Source organism: Phyllostomus hastatus, unplaced genomic scaffold (assembly GCF_019186645.2).
Source record: "Phyllostomus hastatus isolate PE091 unplaced genomic scaffold, TTU_PhHast_1.1 phas_contig_34, whole genome shotgun sequence".
NCBI classification, from domain to species: Eukaryota; Metazoa; Chordata; class Mammalia; order Chiroptera; family Phyllostomidae; genus Phyllostomus; species Phyllostomus hastatus.
In genome coordinates this window covers 66,332,393-66,360,181 of record NW_025333857.1, presented here as the reverse complement: position 1 = coordinate 66,360,181, position 27,789 = coordinate 66,332,393, and the positions used below count along the sequence as shown (strand labels likewise).

General features: G+C 40.3%; 1 protein-coding gene across 4 annotated transcripts; it reads left to right on the top strand.

Moving 5' to 3' along the window:
- Positions 1-305: 305 nt before the first annotated feature.
- Positions 306-26,632, top strand: FBXW2 (F-box and WD repeat domain containing 2). 4 transcript variants are annotated; one of them, XM_045840258.1, is made up of 8 exons: positions 306-403; positions 512-620; positions 5,212-5,721; positions 14,273-14,467; positions 16,718-16,851; positions 20,525-20,611; positions 21,487-21,656; positions 25,962-26,632. In XM_045840258.1, exons 1-8 carry the CDS (start codon positions 353-355, stop codon positions 26,248-26,250), a joined length of 1,545 nt encoding a protein of 514 aa, XP_045696214.1. In that variant the 5' UTR covers positions 306-352; the 3' UTR covers positions 26,251-26,632. The 4 variants fall into 4 exon arrangements, with proteins under 4 accessions (XP_045696214.1, XP_045696216.1, XP_045696215.1 ...); XM_045840260.1 differs by having other exon boundaries at positions 343-414; XM_045840259.1 differs by lacking the exons at positions 306-403; positions 512-620 and adding an exon at positions 636-868.
- Positions 26,633-27,789: the final 1,157 nt, after the last annotated feature.

The following is a 27,789-nucleotide window of genomic DNA, read 5'->3' as shown; positions in this document are numbered from 1 at the left end:
GAGTGTTTGGGACATAATTGCTGCCCAAAGTTGTTTGATTTTGGGCACGTCTCTTAACTTCTCCTACCTCTCCTCCCTAAAATGAGGGTAAGAGAAAAAGTTGGGCAGAGTTGAACCAAGAGCAGACTAGATGAGGGACATAAGTGCTTGGACATATTCATATATGCAACCTGGAAGTAAACTTTAGTCCAGGTTCCACAACGGTCGAGAGGGCCATACTGCGCATGCCCCACCTCCCTCACGGTCTCCTCTGCCCTCCCACTTCCCCCTTGAGGCGGGGGCCGGAAGTGCAGCCGCGTCCGCTGGGCGCCGCGGGCGGAGGGACGCGCGGAGATGACGCAGGCCACACCGGATGCCGCTCCCCCGTGAGGTTGCGGACCGTGAGCGGCGGCCGCTGGTCCAGGTCTGTTCTAGGTACTAGGCGGGGCCGGGCTAGAGAGGGGATTTTCAGGCCTCCACGCCTCTGCTGACCCACCGCGCCTCCGGCCGTTTGTCTCTTTTCTCCCTACAGGCGCCATGGCTGTGGAGCGGACCCGGCCGCTGCGAGGCTCTGGCGGCCCGAGCGCGCCTAGTCGGTGTGAGCCCGGCGCGAGGTCCCGGGCCCCGGGGCGCTCGCTCAGGTCAGTGCCGCGTGGAACACGGCTCCGGGAGCCGGGGACCTGGGAGCGAAGAACGGGTTGAAGGGATCTGGCGTTGATGTTAGACATGGGAAAATTGAGCCTCGGAGTTACTGCCTCAGTTTCCTTAGCTACGAAATGAGTTAACGATGATGGTCCAGGGCTGCCCTGAGTAGAGGTGGTGTATGAAGTACAAGCTCTGTACTAATGTGAGGGCCTGCGCCATAGTTGTGGGTATGCCATGGAAACAGGTGTGTATGTGAGGTTGCTGCTTGACATAAGTAATAATGTTAATGCTAAATAATAATGGTTACTGGGCTTACCACTGTGTCAGATACGGTGCTAAACGCTTTCCATACATTATCCTGTACACAGAAACCCTCGTAGGCAATGCTGTTGGTGGTCACTACTCAATTTTGCAAGGGAGGAAACGGGGCTTTTGAGATAGGTGAAGTGATTTGCCCAGGGTCACCCCGCAACAAGTGGCGTTGCAGAGCCCTTATTTTATTCTACTTGTGCTCTTACAAAGCTTTAAAATAAACTCATCTTAAACTAAAGGGGGCTTCTAAAATAGCTAGTATAGTCACATGGTTTTGAATTAAAAAAAAAAGGGGCCCTGACCTCTATACCTCAGCTCTTCAGTTTTCTCTGGAGACAACCAGTGTTGCCAGCTTCTTGGATATTGAAAAGATGGCCTGTGTCTGTGAAAGCCTCTGTGCTCTTTAAGTGCTGGATAAGAAAGGGAAGGTGAAGCCCCCCGCGCCAAGCAAATGTGGTGCTTTCACTGTGGACTAGTCCAGGTCCTGGTGGAGCACAGGAGCCTGCATTCACTCTGTTTTATCCAGAATGTCATATCTCTAATAACACCTCGAGGTAGAGGCTTTGTTTGGTTTTGAGAGGATGGGGGTTGGGCAAGGTGCTCAACCTGCTGTTTCCTGTGGCACCGGTCACTGCACTGCCTGGGCCATACATTTCCTCGTGTACTAGTTAGGGGCAGTAGTGCTGATACCTTCTACAAGGTTGTGAAAATCGAATGAGATAATGTCTACAAGTGGACGTGAAGCCAGTACAAACATGAGAGTTGCCTGAGGGAACAGAGGGGTTAATGGCAGAACCAGAGACTAAACCCAGGTCTCCCGTCTCCCGATTTATGAGTCTTTTGATTACACCACCCATTCCAGAGCTTTGTGATTGTTAATATTGAGGGCAGGAGGGCAAGTTTAATATTTAGTCTGGAGTGGAGGGGGAAAAAGGGCAAGACAGCATGCGTGTGGTTAGAGTGGAGAGAAGAATGCACCTACTGGGAAATGGAAGCCTCAAGTTCATAACTGCCCTTAGTTATAAAATGAAACTCCCAGTAAGTTTGAGCCGCTGAGTTTTTCTTTCATGTATCTTAAAGCCATGTTAAGAGAAACTATGATGAGATCATAGAGTTCCAAAGGGATGTTAGTGGTCATGTCCCTTTCTGCCTCAGGGCCACTAAAAGCTTTCCTGGCAACTATTTATCGTAATAAAACTAACAAAAAGTGTCATTTGAATTATTCTAGATGGGGCTCTGTGCTAAGCATGTCCCTCTGATTCTCCCAGTTGTCAAGGCGAATAATAGCTTCGATTTTACAGAGGACAAAATTGAAGTTTAAAGTTAGTTGAACCTGCCCAGGATCACATAGGAAGTGGCTGGATCCATAAAAGATTTGACTGACTTCAGAGCATTTTCATTTACCTCATTCTACGTTCATATCCAGGTGTCTTTGACTTCCCAGAAGCTCCCCACTCTGGGGGCAGCTCTTCCGTTATTAAAGCTCTGACTATTTAAAAGCTCCTCCTGGTGTTTAATTGACATTCCGTTTCCTGAGGTTGTCCCCTTGGGGCCTTGTGCTGCCAGTACATAATATTCCTAGAGGCTCTCTAGAAGAGTTCAGTTTAGACTTATGGCCTTACAAAAGTTTCCTCCAAAGTTAGGTCTTTTTTTTTTAGAAAAGTAAAAACTGGTGTTTTTATCATGTATTCTGCTGGGTAATGGGCCTGCTTTATTGAAATAAAGATGCCTTTTTCATGACAGTCGGATATGAACTGGAAAAACAGCCACCCGTAAGGGGTTCAGTAGCTTAGAGGGCAGTTTCTAATGTAAAAATTGGAAAAAAGAATTCTTAGGAGTTAAAAGAATATATAAATCTCAGAAATGGCTTGTATTTTTAAATAGTGCTCATCCTCTGTGGTGTCATGGGCACATAGCATGCTGCAGGATGTCTCTTAGTTATTCGTTGAATGGTGGGAATCCAATAATATTATCATGAGTGTTATAAATTTGCCTGGTGGCCATTTACTTAGCAATTCAGCTTACATAAACATAAGCATTTTTACCATAGATGTGTGGCATGTTTTGTGTATGTGTGTAGTATGTGTAGTGTAGAGATGTAGGTGTTAGAGGAAACCCTTGTTCTCCTTTTTTTACTGTAGATAACGATTATAAGTCAGGTATTTTGGTGTTTATTTTTAGTCGGCCAGTATTAATAATTAGCTGTTGTGACATTGAGTGAATGTTCACAGAAAATGGGTCTATTTTTCTTGCTGTAAATAATTGTGGTTTTTTTAAATTTTTAAAGATTTTAAAAAATTTACTTTTAGGGAGGGAAAGGAGGGAGAAAGAGAGAGAGAGAAACATCAATGTGCGGTTGCTGGGGGCCGTGGCTTGCAACCCAGGCATGTGCCCTGACTGGGAATCGAACCTGCGATGCTTTGGTTCACAGCCCACGGTCAATCCACTGAGCTACGCCAGCCAGGGAATGATTGTTTTTTAAGTGTAAAATTTTTAGAAATGTTACAGGTAGAATATTAGGATTGAGAAGTAAGAGGCTTGTTATTGTGCATTGATAAAACTTTTGGTGAACTGATTTTTTTTTGGCAGCCAAGTAAATCCCTAAATTAATAAATCCTACCTAACCCAAACCCTGAGGCTTCAAGCGTATTATTTTAACGTCTCTTCAGTGTTCTAAAAAATAAAACTAGAAGTGCTTGGAAAGGTTTGGTTGCTTCTACTGCTTTTTTGCCCAGTGACATTCTTGCCAAATTTGATATTGGGGAAATTAATGAACATGGTTTTTACTCAACTTAGATTAACAAAGTTGGGAGATGAGGTCTGGCTTTGTGAATAGACCTGATCTAGGGAACATACATAGAAAGGAATTTATTTTCCTCTTCCAAACTAATTTGGATATAACATTTTAAAAATTAGTATGAGTCTGGTGAGAACCTGATCAGATTGGGAGGAAAGTTTTTTTCTTTTTTTAATCATGGAAATGTTTAAACATAAAAATAAAGAATAATAAACCTTCACCCAGCACTAACATTTATCAACATATGGCCAATATTGGGAAAGATGGTTTTTACTGATTTGCTTTGTTTTTGTTTTCTTTCTATTAGTTTAGTCTCCATTGTGAAGAGTGATTTGACACCTTGACACACTGTGTAGTGCTGGATACTTGTAAATTTTTTTGTCTACTTAGCCCTGGAGCAATTTGTTGTTCTAAGGGAGAAGGTGGCATAATCAGATAGGCACAGTGCCCCCAGATTTTGTCACCAGATTGAGATGCTCCTGGTTGTAGCTGACTTCAGAGAGAGAGAGAGCTTGGTGTGGTGGGAAAATTACTGATCTTAAGAGCAGTGGCCTCAAGTCTGTTCTGCTATTTTAGCTTTGGTGACTATAGGCAAATCACTTACTTTATGTGACCTGTAACTTCCTTATTGGGAAAGTGGAGATGATGTTACCTGGTTTTCAGTGTTTTGTAAGCCTCAGAAATACTAATTTGACTTGTTCAGGCTTCTAGGACCCACAGTGCTCTGGGGCACACGGTTAAAAGTTGTCACCAGCTCATATTAGGCTTCTAAAAACAGACTATGTGAGGCCAAATAAGGCCTTTGGTAATTCATGTTCTAACAGGCAGTGACACAAAGGAAGTGGAAGAACCAGAATACCTGAGCCACATAACTTATTAAATCTGCCTATTTTTCTCCCCCAAACCTTTATGCCTGAATGTCTGTTGCAAAAGCCAGTAATCAGTTCTGTCATTTTGGTAACAGGTCAGGTTGTGCTTAGCATGATAACTAATATCTCAGGTTTCTGCTTCAGACTTGCCTTCTGATTGTTATACCATGGTGCTTATTTTTATGATTTTAATGCCTAAATAGGATATGATTAAGAAATTGTGTTATGATGGTTTTGATGAAGGAGTGGTATATTATATAGAATATACTATTTCATAATGAATAAATGCTTTGTAAATCTTTGTGAAAATGCATGTAGCATGTGCTGGACTTCAAAAGGAGCAAGTCACACAGCAACATAAGTTTCATTGACTTATGTTTCTGAGATCATGATTTGTTAAAGAATGTTTTTTCAAATGTATTTTCTTTTGTGTGCATGGGAAAATATCAGATACAATGTATTAACTGTATAGTTGTAATGTAGCAACTAAGCATAAAGTTGTAATGCCAAATTTTTTATACTAATTTTTGATACTTCATTTGTTAGCAGTCTGTCTTGCTTGAACGGTCTTTTTGAGCAGAACTAATACAATATTTTGATGTGCCACAGGTAAATTTTTCCATAACCTTATGGAGAGAAAGGACTTTGAGACATGGCTTGATAACATTTCTGTTACATTTCTTTCTCTGACGGACTTGCAGAAAAATGAAACTCTGGATCACCTGATTAGTCTGAGTGGGGCAGTCCAGCTCAGGCATCTCTCCAATAACCTAGAGACTCTCCTCAAGCGGGACTTCCTCAAACTCCTGCCCTTGGAGCTCAGTTTTTATTTGTTAAAATGGCTTGATCCTCAGACTTTACTCACATGCTGCCTCGTCTCTAAACAGTGGAATAAGGTGATAAGTGCCTGTACAGAGGTGTGGCAGACTGCGTGTAAAAATTTGGGCTGGCAAATAGATGATTCTGTTCAGGACGCTTTGCACTGGAAAAAGGTTTATTTGAAGGCTATTTTGAGAATGAAGCAACTGGAGGACCATGAAGCCTTTGAAACCTCATCATTAATTGGACACAGTGCCAGAGTGTATGCACTTTACTACAAAGATGGACTTCTCTGTACAGGTAAGAGACCCTGGAATTGTTCTTTTAAAAAAAATTACTTATTTATTTTTAGAGTGGGAAAGGGAAGGAGAAAGGGAGGGAGAGAATCATCAATGTGTGGTTGCCTCTTGAGTGCTCCTTACTGCAGACCTGGCCCAAAACCCAAGCATGCACCCTGACTGGGAATTGAACCGGCGACCCTTTGGTTCTCAGGCCAGCACTCAATCTGTTGAGCTGTACCAGCCAGGGCTTTTTTTTTTTCCCCCCCTATCAGCAATGATTTTGTGGGGAAACCAGTGGAACAAATTGTGTCTAGTCCAAGCAAGTATTTAGATCATCTTGAAAGAATTATATAACCTCTGTCTGTTTCCTTCCTTGTCTTTACTGTATAGGAAGGGAGGTATTTCTTGCTCTAAATTCCCATGATACTAAGAAGAATTAGAAGTTAAGAGCTTGGGCATGGGAATGAAGACATATATTCATTTTTTATTTATTGATTTTTAGGGAGAGTGAAATAGAAACATCGATTTTGTTGTTTCATTTATTTATGCATTCATTGGTTGCTGCTTGTATGTACCCTGACCAGGGATCAAACCCACAACCTTGGCTTATTGGGACAATGCTTTTTAACCAACTGAGCTACCACCAACTGAGCCAGGGCTGAGAGTTGGATATTTTAAAACTAGGCAATTAAGCTAATCATTAAAATTTAAAATTATGTATCTATTCCAGTTATAATGGATATGTCTTTCTGCATATTATTAACAGAGGCATATTATATACAGTTTAGGTAATGCTTTTTGACACACATTGTAAATAATTCTTAGGCAGTGTTTCAAATGCCTCTCAGCAGCTCTTATCAATGATCCCAATGCCTATTAACTTCCATTGTATATAATATATAGGGATACTCTCTGTTCTTTCTTCATCCAAGATAATTTCTAATAAACATTTGAGTATTACCTGAACTGTGTAGCTGCCATTCTTAATAGTACATATTCTTCCTTTGTGTAAATATATCATTATTCAGCCATTTCAATATTAGCGCATATTCTACTTTTATTAATATTTTATAAAACCATTTATAAATATAAAATTATATTATAAATATATGTATGAATATAAAAATATTCATAAAAGTGCACATTCCACTTTTATTAGGTTATTTCCACTTTTATGAATATTTTTTGTTTGCATTGGGTTTTTTCCCTTTGAATTATTTATTTGGGGCAGAAGCCTCAAAGTGTAATCGCCAGATCCAGAAATGTGGATGCTTTTATAGCTCCTCTTAGTGCCCTTTCCAGATAGGGTGAACTAATGCCATGCCTACAGCAAAGTGTTGAATAGACTGCTCCTCCCTCACAGTTCTACCAGCCTGTAATATTTTTAATAGTTAAGAGATACATTATTTCTCATGATCGTTTTAAAATTTTATTTTTTATTCATTGAAGATGTACATGTCCTTTCTTGTGGTGTTATGTTCTTTGAAATACTAGACACTTTATTTTATAAAATAAACATTAAATTTAAGACGTCTTCTGGTTTGGTTTGTCATACTGAAGTTACTCCATGCTTACTTTATTTTTATAACATTGTCTGTTCTTCTATACTTTGATGTAATTTCTGAGTTGTGGTGATGACTTTTCCATGTCCTTTGATCAATGTCATGATCAATGGCGGGTATTTAAAATTTTTTCCAAAAGATTAAGATGCAGTATTAGCTTTGAGCTTGGCACTCATTTGCACTTAGTTAAATGCTGGTAGCTGACTCACTTCAGAAACACCTGTAACTTTTAAAAAAAATTTCTCACCAAACTTTACTTTTGAAATACAAAAACTTCAATTACTTGGAGCAGGAATAAATGGGACACATTCACTGACTTCTTTATCCAAAAAGTTAATATTTACAATAACTGAACACAACCCTGCATTTTAAGATTATTCTCTAGGTGGGTCTCTGTGTTCTGTTATTTTTAACAGATGAATAAACCTGAATAAACGTTTGTATATTGAAAGTCATGCTTTGTCCCTTGAAAATGATCCAAAGCATTAGTTTAATTTTTCTAACATAGCATCCCTGGGACTGTTACTAATGACAAGTATTTGTTTTAGAATTATATAGGCATACCTCATTTTATTTACCTTTGCTTTATTGTGCTTGAAGGATATTGCCTTTTTTTTTTTCCTAAACAGATTGAAGGTAAGACCCTCTGCCAGCAAAAGATTATGACTTGATGAAGGCTCAGATGATGGTTAGCATTTTTTAGCAATAAAGTATTTTTTAATTAAGGTATATACATTGTTGTTTTTAAGGCACAATGCTTTTGCACACTTAATAGACTATGGTATCGTGTAAACATAACTTCTGTATGTGCTGGGAAACCCACAAATTCGTGTGACTCACTTTAGAATAGTGATCTGGAACCAAACCCTCAATGCTCTGAGGTGTGTCTGTACAAGTGTTTGTGTCATCTTGTTTCTTAAGAGCTTGTGTTTTTTCTCTGGGGTTGAATTGGGAAATTCTGAATTTAGAAATAAGCTTATATAGTGGCTCCTTGGATTAGCTCCTTGAACAGCAATAAAGTAGTATTGCCAAAATGATTGATGGCTAATGTTAAAATTAACATGCTATGGATTGAATGAGGTGATTATCCTGCTCATTTCTTAAATGGTAAGAAAGGAGCCTGTTGTGCCTCGTGCTGTTCAGTAGATATTTGCATATAAAATGCATTCTGTGTGAAAGACAGTGTGAAGGCGTACATAGATCAGCTGGAGCAGAGAACATACACACTGGGGTCTGGAAGGTGGTAACCCGGTTAAGTCAAGTCTCCTTGTGGACTGTGGCTAACCAGAGAACGCCTGCCCTTCCAGAGCATGCAGCTGCTGCTCCACCGCAGTGAATTATTGCCATGTGGGATTCAGGCCCAGAGTTGTCAGATCTGACTTTTAAGACAAGCCTCACATCTAGATTTTTGTGAAATATCTTGATTTCTTAAAGTACCGATTTTTAAGTATTATTCATATTTGAAAAATATTGTGGTTGGGTCATATTCAACCTGCAAGCTGCTGTTTTGCAACATCTTGTTTATAGTCAAATAAGGAAAGCAAGGCTTATAAAAGAGATCAAATGATACAGTTAAAATGTATAAGAAAAAAATTCATGTAATTATTCAGAAGGAGTGAGTTCTTCCATTTGAAAGAACTGAGCAGTGTGTTTATTTTGAGTCTAGAAGAATGGGTAGACTTGAGAGAGATGAGATTCAAAGTAGAGGCTTTCCAATAGGAAGATCAGCATTAACAAAGATGTGACAGGGCTGATAAGCATGGAGCATGGAGGAAGAAAATAAAGAAAATTCATTTTAGCTGGACCCTTAGGATATAAGTAGGGACTCTTTATAAGAGACTCTTAGAATATAATGAAGAAATAGGCTTAGATCGTGTTGTGAAAGCCTTGCATGCTGGGAACATGAGTTTGGACAGTTTTCTGTCAATAAGAAAAAATTCTGAAAGATTTCTGAGCAGAAAAAGGGCCAGGATCAGAGCTGTCTACTTCAAGTAGATCAGTGTTTCTTATTTCTGTCAGATCCAGGTCCTCTTTTTATAACATGTTCTACAATATTTTATCTTGAAGTAAAATTCATAGAAATTTATAAGTGCACATATTTTCAAAATCAATGTAATGCCTAAGCTCTGTGTCAGAGGATAAATAAGAAGACTGTAAGTTAAAATAATACACAGTAAACATGTAGTGCTCAAGCACAGCTATGCTAGAAAACAGTAATGTGACCAGATGTTTGCACCTGTATGGACCAACTGTGGACATGATAGCTATAAATGCCGAATGTTGTATTTGTGTCACAGATCCCATCAGTGGTGTGATGTCTCAAATGGTGAAAAATTCTTGGTAAACTTACCAGCAAAGCTAAGTATATTTTTCCTCAAGATGCTTGGTAGTTTCACTTTTGGAAAAGTCAGAATCAACTACAAATATGCTTTGTAAAACAGGTTTTAATCTCAGATAACTAAGAATAAACTTTTCACTTAATGAATATATGGCTAAACCTTTAAGAATGTCATGCAGATGATCGGGTAATTGTTTTTGTGCACTGTCCCAGTCATTGCAGAGTGCCTAGCACTCCTGGCCTCTGCCCAGTAGTTGCCAGTAACACCCCATTACCCCTAAACCCTTATGACAATTGAAGCCACCCTTAAGAGTTTCTAAAATGTTCTCTTAGGAGATGACATTGCTTTTCTGTTGAGACCCTGACAGAGAGAGAAGTAGAGGTTCCAAATTGAAGTATTAGTCTGTTGCAGTTTATTTTATTTATTTTCAGCCCTCATCCAAGGATATGTTTATTGATTTTAGAGAGATAGAAAAGAGAGGGAGGGAGAGAAGCATCAATTGCTTGCCTCCCATATGCATCCCAGCCATGGAATTCAATCTGTAACAGGTGTGTGCCCTGACCAGAGTCGAACTTGCAACCTTTTTGGTGTATGGGCTGACACTCCAATCATTTGAGCCACTCTGCCAGGGCATAGCCTGTTGCAGTTTAGATGAGGGTAAACAGGCCTAGATTTAGGACAGTAAAGGTAGATTTTTAAAAGGAGCAGTTGAATGGAAGAGTAGCTATTGGAATAGAATTGACAGGATCTGGCAACAAATTGGGTACATGGCAAGGAAAAGGGAGATTTCAAAAAACAGCTGAGGTTTCTAGCTTTGTGTGTACCTGGGAAGATAGCTGTGCTAGTAACAAGAATGGAAAATGGAGGAATAAATTTGAGAAGGTAGTTGGAGTTCAATTTGGGATGAACTGATTCAGTTGGATATGTAAATGGAGATTCGCACAAGTATCTGGAAACGCAGGATCAGAGCTTTGCAGAGTGCTCAGACAGAGTGAGAGGGGTTTAGGAGTTAGTCATCACAGCTTTGACTGCAATAGTGACATTTTAAAAGGAGATGTAGAGAAGAAGAATAGAGCCTAGGGTGGATCCTTGAAGAGTGTACTTAGAGGAAGGGGAGAGGTAAAGAAACAGAACTGTGATGAAGAGAGTTTAAGAAGGATGAAAATTGCTTGTCTTAACGAGGGCACAGGTAAACGTTTATTCAGTTGGTCTGCCAAGTCAAATGCCTCAGAGAGAGGCAGGAGAGAGCTGAGATCTGGTTCTACGAGTTAAATATTTAAACTTAGCTTGATACAGTAGTTTACTCCATTCGTGTTCAGCTCATTTTTCTGCTTACCTTTGTTACATAACCATCCCTGTAACTTTGATATCAAAGTATTGTTTTCATTCTCTTTTCTGAATTGAGAGCACTTTTTTTCCTCCCCCCATCTAATGAAAAATAGTCCGCTTTCACTTAGTCCCCTTTTGTTTCTAGGCTGCATCTTTGATGACCTCCTTGAAAACATTGGGCTAATAAATGCAGCAAATGGGAATACATAGGGAAGATTGACTTGAAGCCAAAAAGGAGCAGAGAAAAATGGCTCCTAAAGGCTTAGCAATTAAGAGGAGAATTGTACCACTGGAACTCAGTCTGATTGTTTTTTAATGTATCTTAGGGTGTAAAAATGAATGGCCCAGTTTTTTTTCTATATCAACTAGATTAAACTCTCCCTTTTTAAAATCAAATTGTGTTAAATACGTATAACATAAAATTATTCACTTTAACCATTTTTAAATGTATAGTTCAGTGCCATTAAGTACATTCACATTCACATCCATCTCCAGATCTTTTTACACCTTCCCAGACTGAAGCTGCCCCTATTCCCTCCTGCCCTCAGGACCTGGCAACCATGGTTCTGCTCACTGTCTCTGAATTTGACTACTCAGGTACCTTGTGTGAGTAGAACCATACAGTACCTGTCTTTTTATGACTGACTTATGTCATTTAGCATAATATCTTCACAATTCCTCCATGTTGTAGCATATGCCAGAATTTCCTTCCTTTTTAAGGTTGAATAATATTCCATTGTATATATACCACATATTTGTTTATCCTCTCTCCTATTGTTTAGCCTTTCTGCCTCCAGTTTGCCCACTTCAAACCATTGTCTATGATGCAGCCATAGTGATCTTTCAGAAATGCTAATAAGGTCATACATAGTTAGAGATCCTCCTGACCCAGTTCTCTAGCTGGACCCTACCACCACTGTTCTCTGTCATACTGAACTGCTTTTAGAACAAGTGCCCATGTTTTAGACAGTGCATTTTGACGGGCATTGTAAATAATTCCTAGGCAGTGTTCAGAATGCTTCCTCGCAGTTCTTTATGCATTGACCCCAGTGTCTATTCACATATATGTATGCAATATATAGAGATACTTAATAGGTACATGCCAGGGGTTGGCAAACCACCAGCTGCAGGGCCAGCTCCGGCAGAGTAGAGTAATTCCAAAAGAGACTGTATGGCTCAAAAAGTCTAAAATATTTACTTTCTGGTCTTTTACTGAAAAAGTTCTGCTGACCTATGGCATATACTATTCCTTTGGGGAAGGAGAGGTTAACTTATTCATACTTGAGCTTTTAGCTAGTTTTTCTTAAATCATGAAATCCCTTCTTCAAACAATCCTATGCCAAAGCCCAGCTTAAAAACAAATCCAGTTCAGTTGAGGAGCCATCATGTCATCCCCCAAGGTGAGTTTGCAGAACACCTAGATGTTGAGGAGCACAGTGGTAAACTCCATGGAGCTTTATCTGAGGCATTTGCTTTTTTTGTCCCTTTTTTGTACTTGCCATGGGCTTTTGTACTTCCCGCTATGTACTGTACTGAATTATTATTGCTTGTTTAACCTCTTTGTCTTCCCAAGTAGACTTAAGCACCATGAGGGCAAGAGACAGGCCTATCTGATACAGAAGTTCTGTAAATACAGGTTGAATGAATGAATGAATGAACGAACGAACGAACGAACGAATGAATGAACGTGGCCCTGTTTGAATGTTGGCAGTAAATCAGAACCGAGGTCATATCCTAAAATGATTTCCTGCCTTAGCTCACTAGGAATATAGTCACAGAATGCCCAAGGTTAAAGATTATTGAGACCTGCACTGTCCTGTAATATACTAGCCACTAGCCACTTAATGGCTTTTAAGCACTTGAGATGTGGCTAGTCCAAACTGAGATGTGAAATGTGAAATACTCATTATTGGATTTCAAAGACTTAATATATAAAATGTTTTATTAATATTTATATTGATTACATGTTGAAATAATTTGATATTGTTAAATTATATTACATTTTACTTTTTCAAGTAAATAATAGAAAATTTTTAATTAGTAATGTGGCTTGTATTATATTTCTGTTAACAGCACTGTTCTAGAACATTGGTTCTCAAAATGTTGCTCATGCATTAGAATCACTTGGCACGGTTTTAAAATTATTGGATCCCACCGCAGATATTCTAATTTAGAATTTCTGAAGGTAGGGCCATACATGTATGCTTTGATAAAACTCCTTATATAATTCTGATGTTTTATATACCCAGTGAGAACCACCAATCAAGACGAACCCCTTATTTTATAGAGAGGAAACAGAATCACTAAATAGTAAAGTGACAACAAATATAGTCTCCATTCCAGTATGTTCTCTTAAGGGTTTCCCCAGGTTAAAATTTGTGCTGTACCTCTTTCATAGTGGTAGTGATTTTTCTATTGTCTGAAACGGTGGCTCTTGCCCAACCCGTAAAGCTAGAATTGTGGCTGGCGTTATCTAGTCATTCAGTTCTTAAAAACTGTTCATTTGGTGCTTTCCAGATTATTGTGTCCTTGTCTTAGTGATGGTATTTGCATCCTTAAAATGTCCTTTGATTCTTATTATTTTCTATTATACAGGTAATTTGTGAGATATGAACTAATCATAAGCATTTTTAATATAATTAAAGCAAAGTCCTGAATTGTCACCATGATCAGTATAATATTTTCATCAGAGGCAGAAGTGAAACACACTTTTTTCTACAGAATCTTAAGAGGATCTATAAGCTCATTGTTGAGTTGTTGCGAATGTCTGGGAATAATTTACCTGTGGTTATCTTAGAAGGTCCTTTACACATTTCAAGATGGCCTAAGAAATGAACAGTTAACCTTTTCAGAAGTTAACCCATGATCTGAAGCTCCTCTGTGACTTGTCTTGAGTAGAACATGTTCCAACAGCAGCTTTACTATTCAACACTCTATTTGTTCAGGATTGTTGAGTAATGGACAAACACGCAAATGTACACATGCCGTCATGGGTAATACTCATCATTTCACACTCAAATCAGACTCACGATGCTGAAAGATTTATGACATTTTGTAAGTGAAGCACCAAGGGATGCTTTAGTCTAACATTCCTCTGTAACCTAGAAAGTTAAGGAAAAAGGGCTAAACCAAAAAGTTTGCATGCAGCGTCCGTGCTGTTGACACCATTTTGGTGACTCTGTGAGTCATGTTACCCTCTGTATGCTTTGGTTTTCTCTGCTATGAAGTGGGAGTGCTAGAGGAGGTGACTGCTGAGTTCTTCTTTAAGAATACTGTGGTTTGGAGATTGATTTTCCTTCTTCAGTGTTTTCTTACTAATCTCTCTGTTTTTCTCTTAAAGGGTCAGATGACTTGTCTGCAAAACTGTGGGATGTGAGCACAGGGCAGTGCGTTTATGGCATCCAGACGCATACTTGTGCAGCAGTGAAGTTTGATGAGCAGAAGCTTGTGACAGGCTCCTTTGACAACACTGTGGCCTGCTGGGAATGGAGTTCCGGAGCCAGGACCCAACACTTCCGAGGGCACACAGGGGCGGGTGGGTTGTCCTTTTCCAAGGCTTTCTGTGGTTACTTGAACTTCATTCCTTAAAGTCAGGAGCCAAGAATGTGATCTCATTTTTTATTAATTTTTTAATTTAACTTGGCCTTCCCCCCTTTCTTTCTCAGTCATGACGGCTAATCCCTTTATTCAAGTTGTTCTTACCTGGCATCTTTTTCCTAATTCTGCTTTTTCCTTGGCCCATTTAAAACTCTTCTCTCGATACCCTTATGTTGGGAGGGAGCAGTTCTCCTTCTCTCCTACTTCATTTATATCCTGTTGAACAATCAGTCCCCTTTACTTTGATCAGATTTCTTACCTCCAAATTGAGTAACTCGTACAACTAAAAATTCAGTCTACTTTATTTGTAGAAATAAGGCTAAAATCTTTTGGAGTGATAGTGGTTCCCAGTTTGTGTGATCTGCACATATTACATTGAATTGGAGCTTGGTTGACAATTGATAACAAGCCACTGCCTGGAGAGAAGATGAAAGAAACATACCTGAATATCTTCTAATAATTTTACAGCAGCCTTAGTTTGCAAAAGCTGGTCATTTGATTATAGCCCGGAGACCTTAGCTCCCTCAGGGCGTCGTACTTTGGAATTTTGTGAAGAAACCTTGGTGTGCTATTGCCCGGCCTTGTGAGCAGCAGCTCTCTTCTTTTTCCCATGTGCGCAGTGCGTTCCCCCCTGAAAGGCACAGCCCGTGCTCTTAAGCATCACATTTTATGAGTGGCCTTTGTCAATTTCCAAAACAGGTTGAGCTCTCCCCTGCTATAGGTATCTCAATACTATGTATATTTGTCATAACACTGATCGTACAAGGAAATATGGTAATCTTGATTTCCCCACCAGGCGGTAAGATCCAGAAAGACAGATCATGCCTTTTTTTTTCCCTCACTCAAAGACATGCTTATTTTTTATTTTAGAGAGTGAGGGCGGGAGGGAGGGAAACATCAATTGGTTGCCTCTTCTATGTGCCCCAGCAACAAGGCATGTGCCCTGACTGGAAATTGAATCCGCAGCCTTTCAGTTTATATGACACCCAACCAACAAAACCACGCCAGCCGGGGCCCTGCCTGTCTTTGCTCTTAGATCCCAAGTTCTTGGACCATACCTGGTACTCAGTAATTCTTTGAAGTAAACCTAGCTGTTTTATTGCTAAAAGCAAATATTTTTTCCCATTTTGTTTGTCATCCTATACATTTTTCCTCAGTCTGCTATCTTCTACCACTTGTTTATTGTAGAAATTAATATTCGAAGATACATGATTTACCATGGAATTTATATGTTAATTTGAGTGTACTATTTTAGTGTCAAAATATACATCGACTACCAGGTGATTTTGTAATGGATGAACTTTCAGAGCCCTGCTCTAGAAAATTTCCTCCTTGCTGTTCCCTGGACATTGCTGTGGCTTTTCCTAACTCCATGCCTTTGCTGTTCCCTCTGCCTGCAATATTCTCTGTCTTTTCTTGATAAACTCTACTCATCCTTCAGGGCCCATCTCCAATATCGCCTCTTCCCTGAAGTCCTCCCTGATACCCCTGGGCAGAGTTAGTCATTCTCCTTGGTGTTTCCCTAGCAAGAGGTAAACATTTTGTTTTTTTTCTGGACTACTACCACCACCGCTTACTTAGACTGAGTTCCTTAAAGACCAATGTCTTCATCTTTGGGTCTCCAGTGTTTCTTTAAAATTTGGCAGACATTGAAAAACCAATATTTGAGTACTTGCTGTATATTCAGGCATTGTTTTAGGTATTGGAGGTATAGCTGTGAAGGAATAGAGGTTAGATGTGAAGAAATGCAGACAGTTTTGAGGAAATGGCTTATTCTGGTCTTTGAGATGCTTGTTTGTGTTTTGTTTTTCTCATTACACTGGCTTTTCTTGAGTATGGCTATTGTTTTGTAGCATATTCTTGATATTTTGACTCACTACAGTAAATAGTGGAAATATGACTAAGGCCACCTGTGTTCATTCTATTTTCCCTGCATAAGCTAGGTAAGTTTTGTATAGTATCAGGCAGATAATAATTCTGAAAAGAAATGCCATTATCGCCAACAAGAATTTTGAAATGAATATATTTTTTATCATAAAACTGTCAGTTGAGTAGTACCATTCTTATCATAGCTCTAATTTTATTAGAAATTATAAAATTGAGCAGCTAAGGAGAATAAACGCTGTTAAATTCTATAAATAAGACTCTCATAGGCATGTTTTAACTTTGCATCTGTTATATATGTTAGTGTTTAGTGTTGACTACAATGATGAACTGGATATCTTGGTGAGTGGTTCTGCAGACTTCACTGTGAAAGTATGGGCTTTATCTGCTGGGACATGCCTGAACACACTCACCGGGCACACGGAATGGGTTACCAAGGTAGGAAGACAGTCTTCGTAATGTCGGCCTTTGTGGGGGTGGGGTGAAGGATGGTACTTGCTGCCTTGTAAATGGTGGTGGGCCATAAGATGGAATAGATGCAACCACAAAGCATGATGGTGTAACAGCAGTGACCAGCATGTAAAAGACACGCTGTAAATATGAATGACTTAAGGACATGGAAAGATGCCCACAATGTAGTAGATGGGTAGATGGGTACAGGGAACAAATAAAAGAGGTCACATAAAAAAAAATACTATATAGAGTATGACACCAGTTTCTAAATGTGTTCATGCACCAGAATGTTGAAGGTGATTATTTCTTATAGAATTGTGGGTGTTTTTTTCCCTTTAGGATAGCATATTTTTATTAAATTATATTTTATTGATCATGCTACAGTTTTACTGAACTTTTGCCCTAGGGCCCCCTCCACCCAGTACCCCCCACTCCCTCAGGGAATCCCATCCACCTTGTTCATGTCTGTGGGTCATGCGCATAAGTTCTTTGGCTACTCCATTTCCTGTCTGTACTTGACATCTCTGTGGCTATTCCTCGAATACCTGTTTGTACTTCTTAATCCCCTTACCTCTTCTGGCAACCATCAAAACATTCTGCGTATCCATGATTCTGTGTCTGTTCTTGTTTGCTCGGTTTATTTTTTAGATTCAATTGTTAGATATGTATTTTTTTTTTGCCATTTTATTGTTCATAGTTTTGATCTTAAATAAGCCCCTTCAACGGGGGCTAGTAATGGTTTGGTGATGATGAACTCCTTTAGTTTTTTTCTTGCCTGGGAAGCTCTTTATCTGCCCTTCCATTCTAGATGATAGCTTTGCTGGGTAGAATAATCTTGGCTGTAGCCTCCTGTTTTTTATGACTTTGAATATGTCTGGCGAATCCCTTCTAGCCTGCAGAGTTTCTTTTGAGAAATCAGCTGATAGTTTTATGGGAACTCCCCTGTAGGTAAATGACTTCTTTTCTATTGCTGCTTTTAAGATTCTCTTTTTATCTTTAATTTTTGGCATTTTAATTTTGGTGTGTCTTGGTGTGGTCCTCTGGGTCCATCTTGTTTGGGACTCTGTGCTTCCTGGACTTGCATGCCCATTTCCTTATCAAATTAGGGAAGTTTTCTTTCATTATTTTTTAAAACAGATTTCCAATTTCTTCTCTTTCTCTTTTCCTTCTTTTACCCCTATGAAGCGAATGTTGGATTGCTTAAAGTTATTCCACAGGCTGCTTTTACTGTCATTGTTTTGGGGGATTCTCTTTTTCTTGTTGTTCTGATTGGTTGTTTTTTGCTTCCTTATGTTCCAAACCATTGATTTGATTCTTGGCTTTATCCACTCTACTGTTGTTTCCCTGTAAATTGTTCTTTGTTTCAATTAATGTATCCTTTGATTCTGACTGGATGTTTTTATGCTGCTGAGGTCCTCACTAAGTTCCTTGAGCATCCTTATAACCAGTGTTTTGAACTCTGTCTGAGATTGCTTATCTCCATTTTGTTTAGTTCTTTTTCTGGAGTTTTGATCTGTTCTTTTATTTGGGCCATGTTTTTTTTGTCTCCTCATTTTGCCAGCCTCCCTGTGTTTATTTCTATGTATTAGGTAGAGCTGTTTTAACTCCATGTCTTGGTGGTGTAACCTAATGTGGTAGGTGTCCTGTAGGCTCCAATGGCACAGCCTCCCCTATCACCCAGGCTGGGTACTTGAGGTGGGCCTTTTGTGTGGGCTGAGTACACCTTCCTCTTGTAGTTGATCCTTCGGTGCTGTTGGCAGATCAATGGGAGTGATTTACCTAGGCCAGTCAGCTGCAAGGATTGGCTGTGACCACTTACCACCAATCTCTGTCCTCCATGGAGGATCAGCCTTGCAGGGTCAGGGTGGTGGTGCTCCAGTGTGGTCTGTAGCTGTCCACTGGGTGCACTGGCCCTGGGGTTTCCCGGGTGGTGCAGGCCAAGGTCAGCCCCTACCTGTGTTTTGCTCAGGGCCACCCAGCCTGAGCTATAAGCAATCTGAAATGGCTGCTACTTATGCTGGGCTTGGAGATTCCCAGGTTAACCTAGGCTGGCTATTACTAGTGCCTGGCCTGGGGCTCACTAAAGCCAGCTGTTGCTTATTTGATTGGATTTAGGAAGTTGTGAAGCATAAGCCAAGACCATCCATTCATATGGAAAAGCAGCTTGGCTGGGCCCATAAATTGGGTGGGGCGGAATCTCTGGGGATCTCCAAGGCAGGTCAAACAGTGTTAGTGAAGTTGATGGAATCTCAGATATGGAACCAGCTTGCCAGCTCTGTGGGAGCAGGGCTTAGAAAAGGGACAATGGCCTCTGCTCTCCTTGATGCTGGACATTTTAGTTTCTCCCTCTATACCACTGGTACCGTTCAGCTGCTACCCCAGTGCTGCAGCTCAGGGAGAGTGAGTCTGAGTAGGTGAGTCAGTGTGTGGGTTCTTTAAGAGGAACTGCCTAGGGCTCCAGAAATTTCTTCTATTGACTCAGTCCCCACTGGTTTTTGCAGCCAGAAGTTGTGGGGACTTATCTCACTGGCACTGGAACTCTCATCTGGGGAGCCTGGTGTGGGGCTGGGACTCCTCACTCCTCAGATATCCCTCCTGAATTTTTACCCACCACACATGGGTGTGGGACCACTCTGTTCTGCGTCTGTACCCCTCCTACCAGTCTGGATGGATGTGCTTTCTTTAATTCCATAGTTGTGAGACTTCCATTCAACTTGATTTCTGATGGTTGTGAGTGATGGTCGTTCTATATTTTAGTTGTAGTTTTGATGTGGTTGTGTGAAGAGGTGAGTGATGTCTGCCTACACCATCGTCTTTACTAGAAGCCTCTCCTCATTCCCTATTTTATTGGTTGTTTATTTATTTATTCATTTATTTTTAAAGATTGTATTTAAAATAAATTTAATACTTAAAGATTTATATTTAAAGATTGTAATAAAGATTGTATTATTTTTAAAGATTGTCTTTATTTTTAGAGAAGAGGGGAAGGGGGGGAGAAAGAGAAGGAGAGGAACATCAGTGTGCATGATACAGCAGTCAGTTGCCTGTTGCATGCCCCCAACTGGAGGCTTGGCCCACAACCCAGGCATGTGCCCTGGCTGGTAATCAATCCCAGGAACCTTTGGTTTACAGGCCAGCACTCAGTCCACTGATCCACACCAGCCAGGACTCATCCCCTATTTTAAAAATGAGGAAACACAGAAAGAGGCTAGATGGTCTTGTCCAAGGTTGCAAAGTCAATGTATGGCAGATTTTGGTCCTAATAAGTCTAGTGCCTTTTCCTTTATAATGCACATGCTTATGAAAACAGATGGTTTGAATCTACTTCTATGACTGTGGGCTTTTTTCTTTCCTATTTTTCACCTTTTCTATAAAGTAACATTTTATAATTTTAAAAATCAGTCCTAATGTTTGCTTTCACACTAAAGCCAAGATTAAATGCTGCCAACATTAGGCACTTTTAGATCCTACCGATAATTTTGATATACTGGTTATAGTAAAACTCTTAGTAGAGGTTAACTTGGTCATTGAGTTATAGCTCAGCTATTTTAGCACATGATATCATTTCAAGCTCTTTTTTGTATTTTAAGTTTAAAAAAAAACATATAGGGGTAGCATTAAAAGGATCTTTCTATAATATGGGTATTTATATTTCTAGGTGGTTTTGCAGAAGTGCAAAGTCAAGTCTCTCTTGCACAGCCCTGGAGACTACATCCTCTTAAGTGCGGACAAGTATGAGATCAAGGTAAAGTTTTTCTCTCTTAGTTTGCCTCATCAAAGAAAAACTGGCAAATATAAGAACATTAAAATTAAATTAAAATGAAAATTTCAAGGTAGGTAGGAATGTTATTGTTGTCTAAGCCACCTTAAACCCATTGGCAAGAGAAGCGTGCATTATCTCTATGTTCTAGGCAGTTTCTAACTCTGATTTTTAAATGAAGAAAAGAAAATCCACAGAAAATCATCTTCAGTGCATTCTTTGTTTTTACCCTTATCCAAAGATACATTTATTGATTTTTAGAGAGAGAGGGGAATCGGAGTGGGAAAAGAGAGAGAGACATTGGTGCAAGACACAAACGTCATTGGTTTCCTCCTGTGTGCACCCCGACTGGGGATAAAACCCAAAACCTAGGTATGTGTCCTGACCAGGGGTCAAATTTGAAACCTTTTGGCTTATGGGACAATGCTTTAACTAACTGAGCAACCTGGCCTGGGCCTTTCTGTTTTCTGAAGACATGTATCTTTTTACCCTCTTCAGTTCTTAGGTCTAACTATGAAAATATAAACATTTACTTGTATAAGAATAAAAAAAATTGCAAAAAGTTAGCAGAGCACTCTTAATCCTTTTTAGTGCAACTTTTTTACATTGTTTCATATGGTAGGCATTATCATCTTCATTGTGGAAACTGATGTTCAGAGACGTTAAGTATTTTATCCAAGACAGCACAGCACATACATGCAGAATCAGAGTTTGAACCCATGCATCTCAATTCTAAACCCTCTGGTCTTTCCAGTTTACTTCAGTTGGTTTCTGAACTCAGCAAATGAAAACCACATTAAGGACAAGATTTTCTAGGGTGATATGATCTGTCATGTTTTCTGATTTTCTTTTATTTGTAGATTTGGCCAATTGGGAGAGAAATCAACTGCAAGTGCTTAAAAACATTGTCTGTGTCTGAGGATAGAAGTATCTGCCTGCAGCCAAGACTTCATTTTGATGGCAAATACATTGTCTGTAGTTCAGCACTGGGCCTCTACCAATGGGACTTTGCCAGTTATGATATTCTCAGGTAGTGTTTCTTTGGACCTTTGTTCTTGACAGTTCATTGCAGCCAGCCCTCCTTCCTTCCTTCCTTCCTTCTTTCCTTCCTTCCTTCCTTCCTTCCTTCCTTCATTCATTCCATCCATTTCAGTTTAATAGTAAACACAAGAGTAAATATTGGATAAACCAGTCACTAACTTGCTTTTGGGAAATCTTTCCGTCAGTTATAAATAGGGTAGTACGCTGTAAACTTCACATATAAAAATGATTTAGAGACATAATTAGAAAGGGTTATATGCTAGAACCTAGACAGTCTAGTACAATCCCTTCCCTTACTCTGAGTCACTTCCTCCTTCAGAATTAAACATGCTTATCTGGAAAAGGAGGGTTTTGGATGGAAAGATCTTTCATATCTCCTCTAGTTCTAATATTTTAATTTCTATTTCCTAGTTAGTTGAAATTCTTCATTGAAGGATTGAGTGGCCTTCTGCTGACTAGTAGAAAGATGGGTATGTAGAGAAAACTAGACTTGTAGGTTTACTTCTAGAGAAATGAATAAGCAAAGGTCCATGGACAAATAATTTGTGATTCCCTGCATACCATAGAGCCCTTCTGGAGAGTGGCAGTATCTGGTAGCACATTGGAGGCTGATGGAAGCCAAGACCTTGTGGTGATTAAGAGAACTTACTTTGGTGACAAACTAACTGGTTTAAGACCTCGTGCCGTCTCTGATGAGCTGTGTGAAATTATGTAGGTTTGTTAACCTGTCTGTCCCAGTTTGTCACCTATAAAGATTAAATGAAATGCCTGTAATGACCTAGTATAGGACCTGGCAGGTACTTATTTCTAATAGCTCTCAGAAACCCTACATAAAGAAACCTGTTTGAATTTGTTTAACCTACTGTACCTAACATTCATAGTGCACAAGACCCCCCCCCCTTTTTTTTTTTGAGGAACACTCATTTATTAACAGCTCACAGAGGTAGTGTTCCACAGCATGGTGGCTTGGGGAAGTACAGAAAATTGAACGTCCTCTTTGTTGTTTTTTATTCATGATTGTTTGAAGTCAAGGGGTATGGAATCTGATCATACTAGCCAACAGGACTGTGGTGGACCCTGTCCCTCTGCTCATAAAGGTACAACCCCAGCTATGTCTCCCTGGAGTCACACCTACGTTTCTAATCAATTAGGTTTCCAAGCTATCTGTGCTATTAAGGGAAAAAAGAGCAGAACAGATCCTGGAAAACGTTAGTCCAAGCTTTTCATCTTATAAATGTGGAAATTGAAGCTGAGAGAGCATAGGGGCCTTGCCCAGCATCCCACAGCACGCTCTCATCTAGGACCCGCCAACCTCCCCACCCATCCATCTCTCCATGTACCCATTTATCTAGTAGTCCATGGCTGGGTCATCCAGCAAGCTTGTGCTTAAGACACCAGCAAGCCAGAGAGAACGAGCTTTTGAAAGAACCTGATACTTTTCAAAGAAAAAAATCCATGTAGTCCCCCCCAATCAATGTTTTACAGTTTAGTATTATTTATGTTTTAAATTAAAATTTGCGAGGGAATGGTGCAAAGACAATGTAAAATAGAGATATCATAGTTGTTGTTTTTTTATGCTTAGAGTCTCTCAAGATTTTAATTTGATTCTTTCTCGTGTATGCTTCTTACTCAGAATGTACAGTATAGATAGTCCAGAGTCCTGGCTGAAAATTCTGTTAGGTTTTGGTGTTTGGATCCACTAGTTTTAAGCAATAAATCTTCAAGATTGTTTACTGCTAGGCAATGGCCAGATTCAGATTTTTCTTTGAAGGGGGGCTACTTTATTTATTGCCCCCCACCCCACCCCGCTCAAACACAAAGAAATCAACTTCTCTTGAAATCTTTGAACAAATCCTATGACCTCAAGTTACTAAGACCAGGCCGGGACTGCTTACTCTTTGAAGCTAATTGAGAAGAAGCATAGTACAAATGGCAGATGGCAGCAAATTGCTTAAGCCATCTAAGATGCAGTTATTTGCTCTAGGTTATGTGAGTGCAGCAGGCAGGGTCATTTGGGTCAAGGGCCTAGACTGCACCACAGGGATGTCCTTTTACAGCCCTAAAGTCATCAACAGAGACGTGAGCTTGTGGGAGACCTGAATTCTATTCTGCAGCATAATTGTGCTTCAGTGCAGAGAGTCAGCTCACCTTTATCAGGCTAATGTCCTAATCCCTGGCCATCCGTTTTCTAAGTTTCTGGTTATTTCCTGCTTTGCATCGATGAGGTGGGACTTAACTAGACTTTCTTTCTGTTTCTCCCAGTTTCTTTTGGATCTCTTTTGTAAGAATTTTTATCTGTCTGTGGTCATTGCACCATTGCTGTAGTCTTTAGCAGATATTTATCAGGTACCTACCTATGTGTTAGGCATTGTGATGTACCTTGGGAACCAGCAGAGATACTTACCAAACTCGTGGAAATTACTAGCCAGCAGAAGGGAAGACTGACATTAAACAGCTAATTGCATACAGATGTTTTAATGGTTGGGCTAAGAGCAGCATAGTATGGGTACTTTGAGATCCCAGCTAGATTGAGGAGCAAGGGAAAGCTGCTTTGAGGAAGTTGTGTGGGTTGAGTATTTGCATTAACTCAGTGCTGGGGATACGCAATGAGCATTGTAGACTGAAAGAGCAGTCACTTCAAGGACGGGAGACTGAAGGGACTGGTGCATTTGAGGAACTAAAAGCCAGTGTGGTGAGTTCAGTAGAGAGCCATAGAAGGGTTTAAAATTTTAAATGAGATGGATTAGATTTTAGTGTGAGGTTAACTGATTGAAAGGGGCCAAGAGTAGATGTGGGGAGATCAATTGAAAACTCTTGGCAGTAATGCAGGTGAAAGATGATGTCTTAGATCAGAGTTGTAGCAATTCAGATGGTAGTAAATAAATTAGGGAAAATTTAGGGGTGAAATCAATAGATCTTGGTGATTGAATTTGTGGTTTGAGGAAAGAGGAACATTAGATGGTTGCCCTGTTTCCTAGCTTGAGCAACTGGGTGAATGAGCAACCAAGGAAACAAGGAAGAGAGAGACAGGTTTGGCTAATAAGTTCAGTTTTGAACAGGTTGAGTGTGAGAAACATGTCTTCACTATGAAATCCCCTCCCTTTCTGGTATCAAACTGAAATCTGCTTCTGTGCAACTCTCTCCACCTTGGAGCTAATTCTCTCTTCCAGAGCTTGTGATGTCTGGCCTCTCCTACGTCCTTCACTACAGCATGGTGACAATCATGTGCACTTTCCCCGTCCCTGCCAGTTCTTTTTCTCCCCCTCTCAGCTGATCTCCTTCAGCTGTTTCTTACTTTTCCTGGTTACCGGGCCCTGCCATGCTGGTTGACCTCTCAGACCTAACTCTAGTTGGTAGTGTCCTTGTTAAAACGTAGGCTAACCTGGCCTTTCATGGGCCCAGACTTACTGTTGCAGAGCAGATTTTGTAGATCCCTCACCTTGTAGCTCTTTTCCTATTGCCTCCAAAGAGAATATCACCTTTTATTGTCCATCTTTTACTTTACTAACTGCAGACAACAGAGACCTAAGTTTTGTTTTGTTTTTTAATTTGTGCCGCCATTTATCTAGATCTGTCCCATTTTGTACCTTTGTTGTTGATGTTTTGGGAACTGTGAACCTGAGAAGGTTGAGGTTATTCTTCACATTTCCCCAGTTTTCTCTAACAAATTCTTGTGAATCTATTAATGAATGTTTCTGGATTATTTGGGAGACTTTTAATATTTTTAGTCTCTACTGTTTTAGAGGGGAACCTATACATGTGTGCTGCCTGCTGAGAGCAGCATTTAAGTCACTTGGTTCTCATTCTTTGTTCAGGAGGTCCCCCTAGGTCAGTGTTCTAGGATTTCATGAGTAAATCTTTTCACCCAGCAGTAAGAGTTGGGTCTTCACATTCTAGTTCTACCTAGTAATCGACTAATTGTGAATCTTTAGCCAAATTATTTACCCTTGCTGGGCTTCAGTCTTTACATCTTGTAAAAGAGAATGTTAAATGAGATAATCTGTAAGGTCCTCACCAGCTTTGATGGGCATTTTGTGCTTTTATAACTGTTCATCAAATACTGCCTTTCTCCTCACATGCCTGCGTTGTCATATTATTATGAACTCTCCTCCCCTGCCCCCACTTTAAAGTAAGCTGAACTTCTTGTCTCCATTTTCCTTTTTATCAAAAACTTTTAAAACTCTAAATTTGCTTGAAGTTTATATTGCTTTTAAATGTCTCCAGAGAAGATTACAGTAGCATAAACAAAAGCAAAGTTGCCCTCCGGTTCATGTTATTACTTTCATTCTTGTAGGGTCATCAAGACTCCTGAGATACCCAACTTGGCCTTGCTTGGTTTTGGAGATGTCTTTGCCCTGCTGTTTGACAACCGCTACCTGTATATCATGGACTTGCGGACAGAGAGCCTGATTAGCCGCTGGCCCCTGCCAGAGTACAGGAAATCAAAGAGAGGCTCAAGCTTTCTGGCAGGCGAAGCTTCCTGGCTGAATGGACTGGATGGGCACAATGACACAGGCTTGGTCTTTGCCACCAGCATGCCTGACCACAGTATTCACCTGGTGTTGTGGAAGGAGCATGGCTGACGCCACGAGCCACCACTGCTGGCCGACTTTGGGTGCCCGGGCTGCGGGTTTTGAGTGCAACCTCTGTGACGGCCGACTGCATGAACCAAAGTTCTCACTTAATGGTATCATCACGCAGTGCACAATCATTTATCTCTGTTTGCCAGGGGCCAGGGCTCTGGGTGGGGGAGGGCTCGTTTTATTGACATACAGCGCAGCATGCTAGGGGGCACACCATTGACTTCATTTGTATGTAGTTACGTTGGTCAGTGTAAGAGGATGCATTTTGGATTCATCTTTCTTGAATATTGGTTTTAAGTAAAGAAATTCAAATGATTTATTAATCTGCTAATTGGTTGCCTATAAAAACACATTCATTCTATTATTAAAGCTTTTTACCATTGCCTTTTTTTCTTTCGAAGTTGAAGCAAAGGTGCTATGATGTTTTACAGTAATTTTTCTCACATGGGGCTTAGCTTTTATAACAAGCAGTGTTACGAAGACCACCAAGTCCTGTGACATTCCAAAACTCTCCACCAAACACCAGTTCTAAAGAAAGTCTGTCTTCCAATACAAATCCAGTTCTGTAAATTGTTTGTAATGTATTCTAATTCCCAGTTCTTGGCAGAGTCCAGGCCAGCCACGTCTTGAGGTGTGAGGGAGTCCTGTAGTTCTTGTTTCCATCAGGGGCCCGCTGGTCTTCGGTCTCCCACAGCACAGGTGCCTGCACAGAGGTGACGTGGTGCGGTGGAAAGAGCACTGAGGTGGAAGGTTGGACGGGCCCTGTTGCCTAGGAACCCTGCGACCTCAGGCATGTCGAGCCCCTGGCCCTGGTTTCTCTGTCCGCACAGCTAATAGTTAGCTAGATGATTTGTAAGATTCTTTCTGGTCCTGCATCTGCTGAGATGGGTAAAAGTTGATATTTTTGTTTTGTCTGATTACTGATTCATTGTTTTTTTGGGGTCGGAGATAATATATAAATGAAACCACTGATAGAAAGTTGTCATCTGTAAGGAAACCAAATATATGGAAGAGATGGCTAAAAGGAGAATGTAGAACACGCACAGGTTCCACTGAGGATATGTAAACGTCGGTGGGAGAAGTGCAGGCAGGAGCTGTGGTTCTGTAGAGAGGCCATGTTGTTATGTTAGAAAGACACCTGACCCTGATTTTCCCTCTAACTTGATGTATGGCCTCAGGCAGGTTTATTTTCTGTCCCTGGGCCCTCTTTTTAAAAATCTGTACAATGAAGGAATTGCCCTCGATTAGGGTTCATAAACTCACACGCCCGGGGGAGTTAGGCAGATGACAGAAATGAGAAGCAGGCGCTGGGTGGGACTGCTGAACCGCAGACAGCTCATAGAACAGGGCAGGCACTCACTCCGCTGTAAGCGTTAGGCAGAGATGAGCCCAGTCCAGCGTTGGCAGGTCTTCGGGTTTTTCAGGAGGAACAGAATTTTGTTTGAAATTTCCTGATTTAAAATGTTGACAACTAATTGAAGATAATTTAGGATGCAGCGGGCCAAGCCAGTCACGTCTGTGGGCCACCAGCTGGTTTCC

What these genes read in the sequence shown, in the direction of transcription:
- FBXW2 (XM_045840258.1), top strand. Translation starts at nt 353, where the DNA reads ATGCCGCTCCCCCGTGAGGTTGCGGACCGTGAGCGGCGGCCGCTGGTC. An exon ending in CCGAGGGCACACAGGGGCGG is followed by an intron (nt 14,468 to 16,717) that starts GTGGGTTGTCCT and finishes TATATATGTTAG; the next exon opens with TGTTTAGTGTTGACTACAAT. An exon ending in GCCAGTTATGATATTCTCAG is followed by an intron (nt 21,657 to 25,961) that starts GTAGTGTTTCTT and finishes TCATTCTTGTAG; the next exon opens with GGTCATCAAGACTCCTGAGA.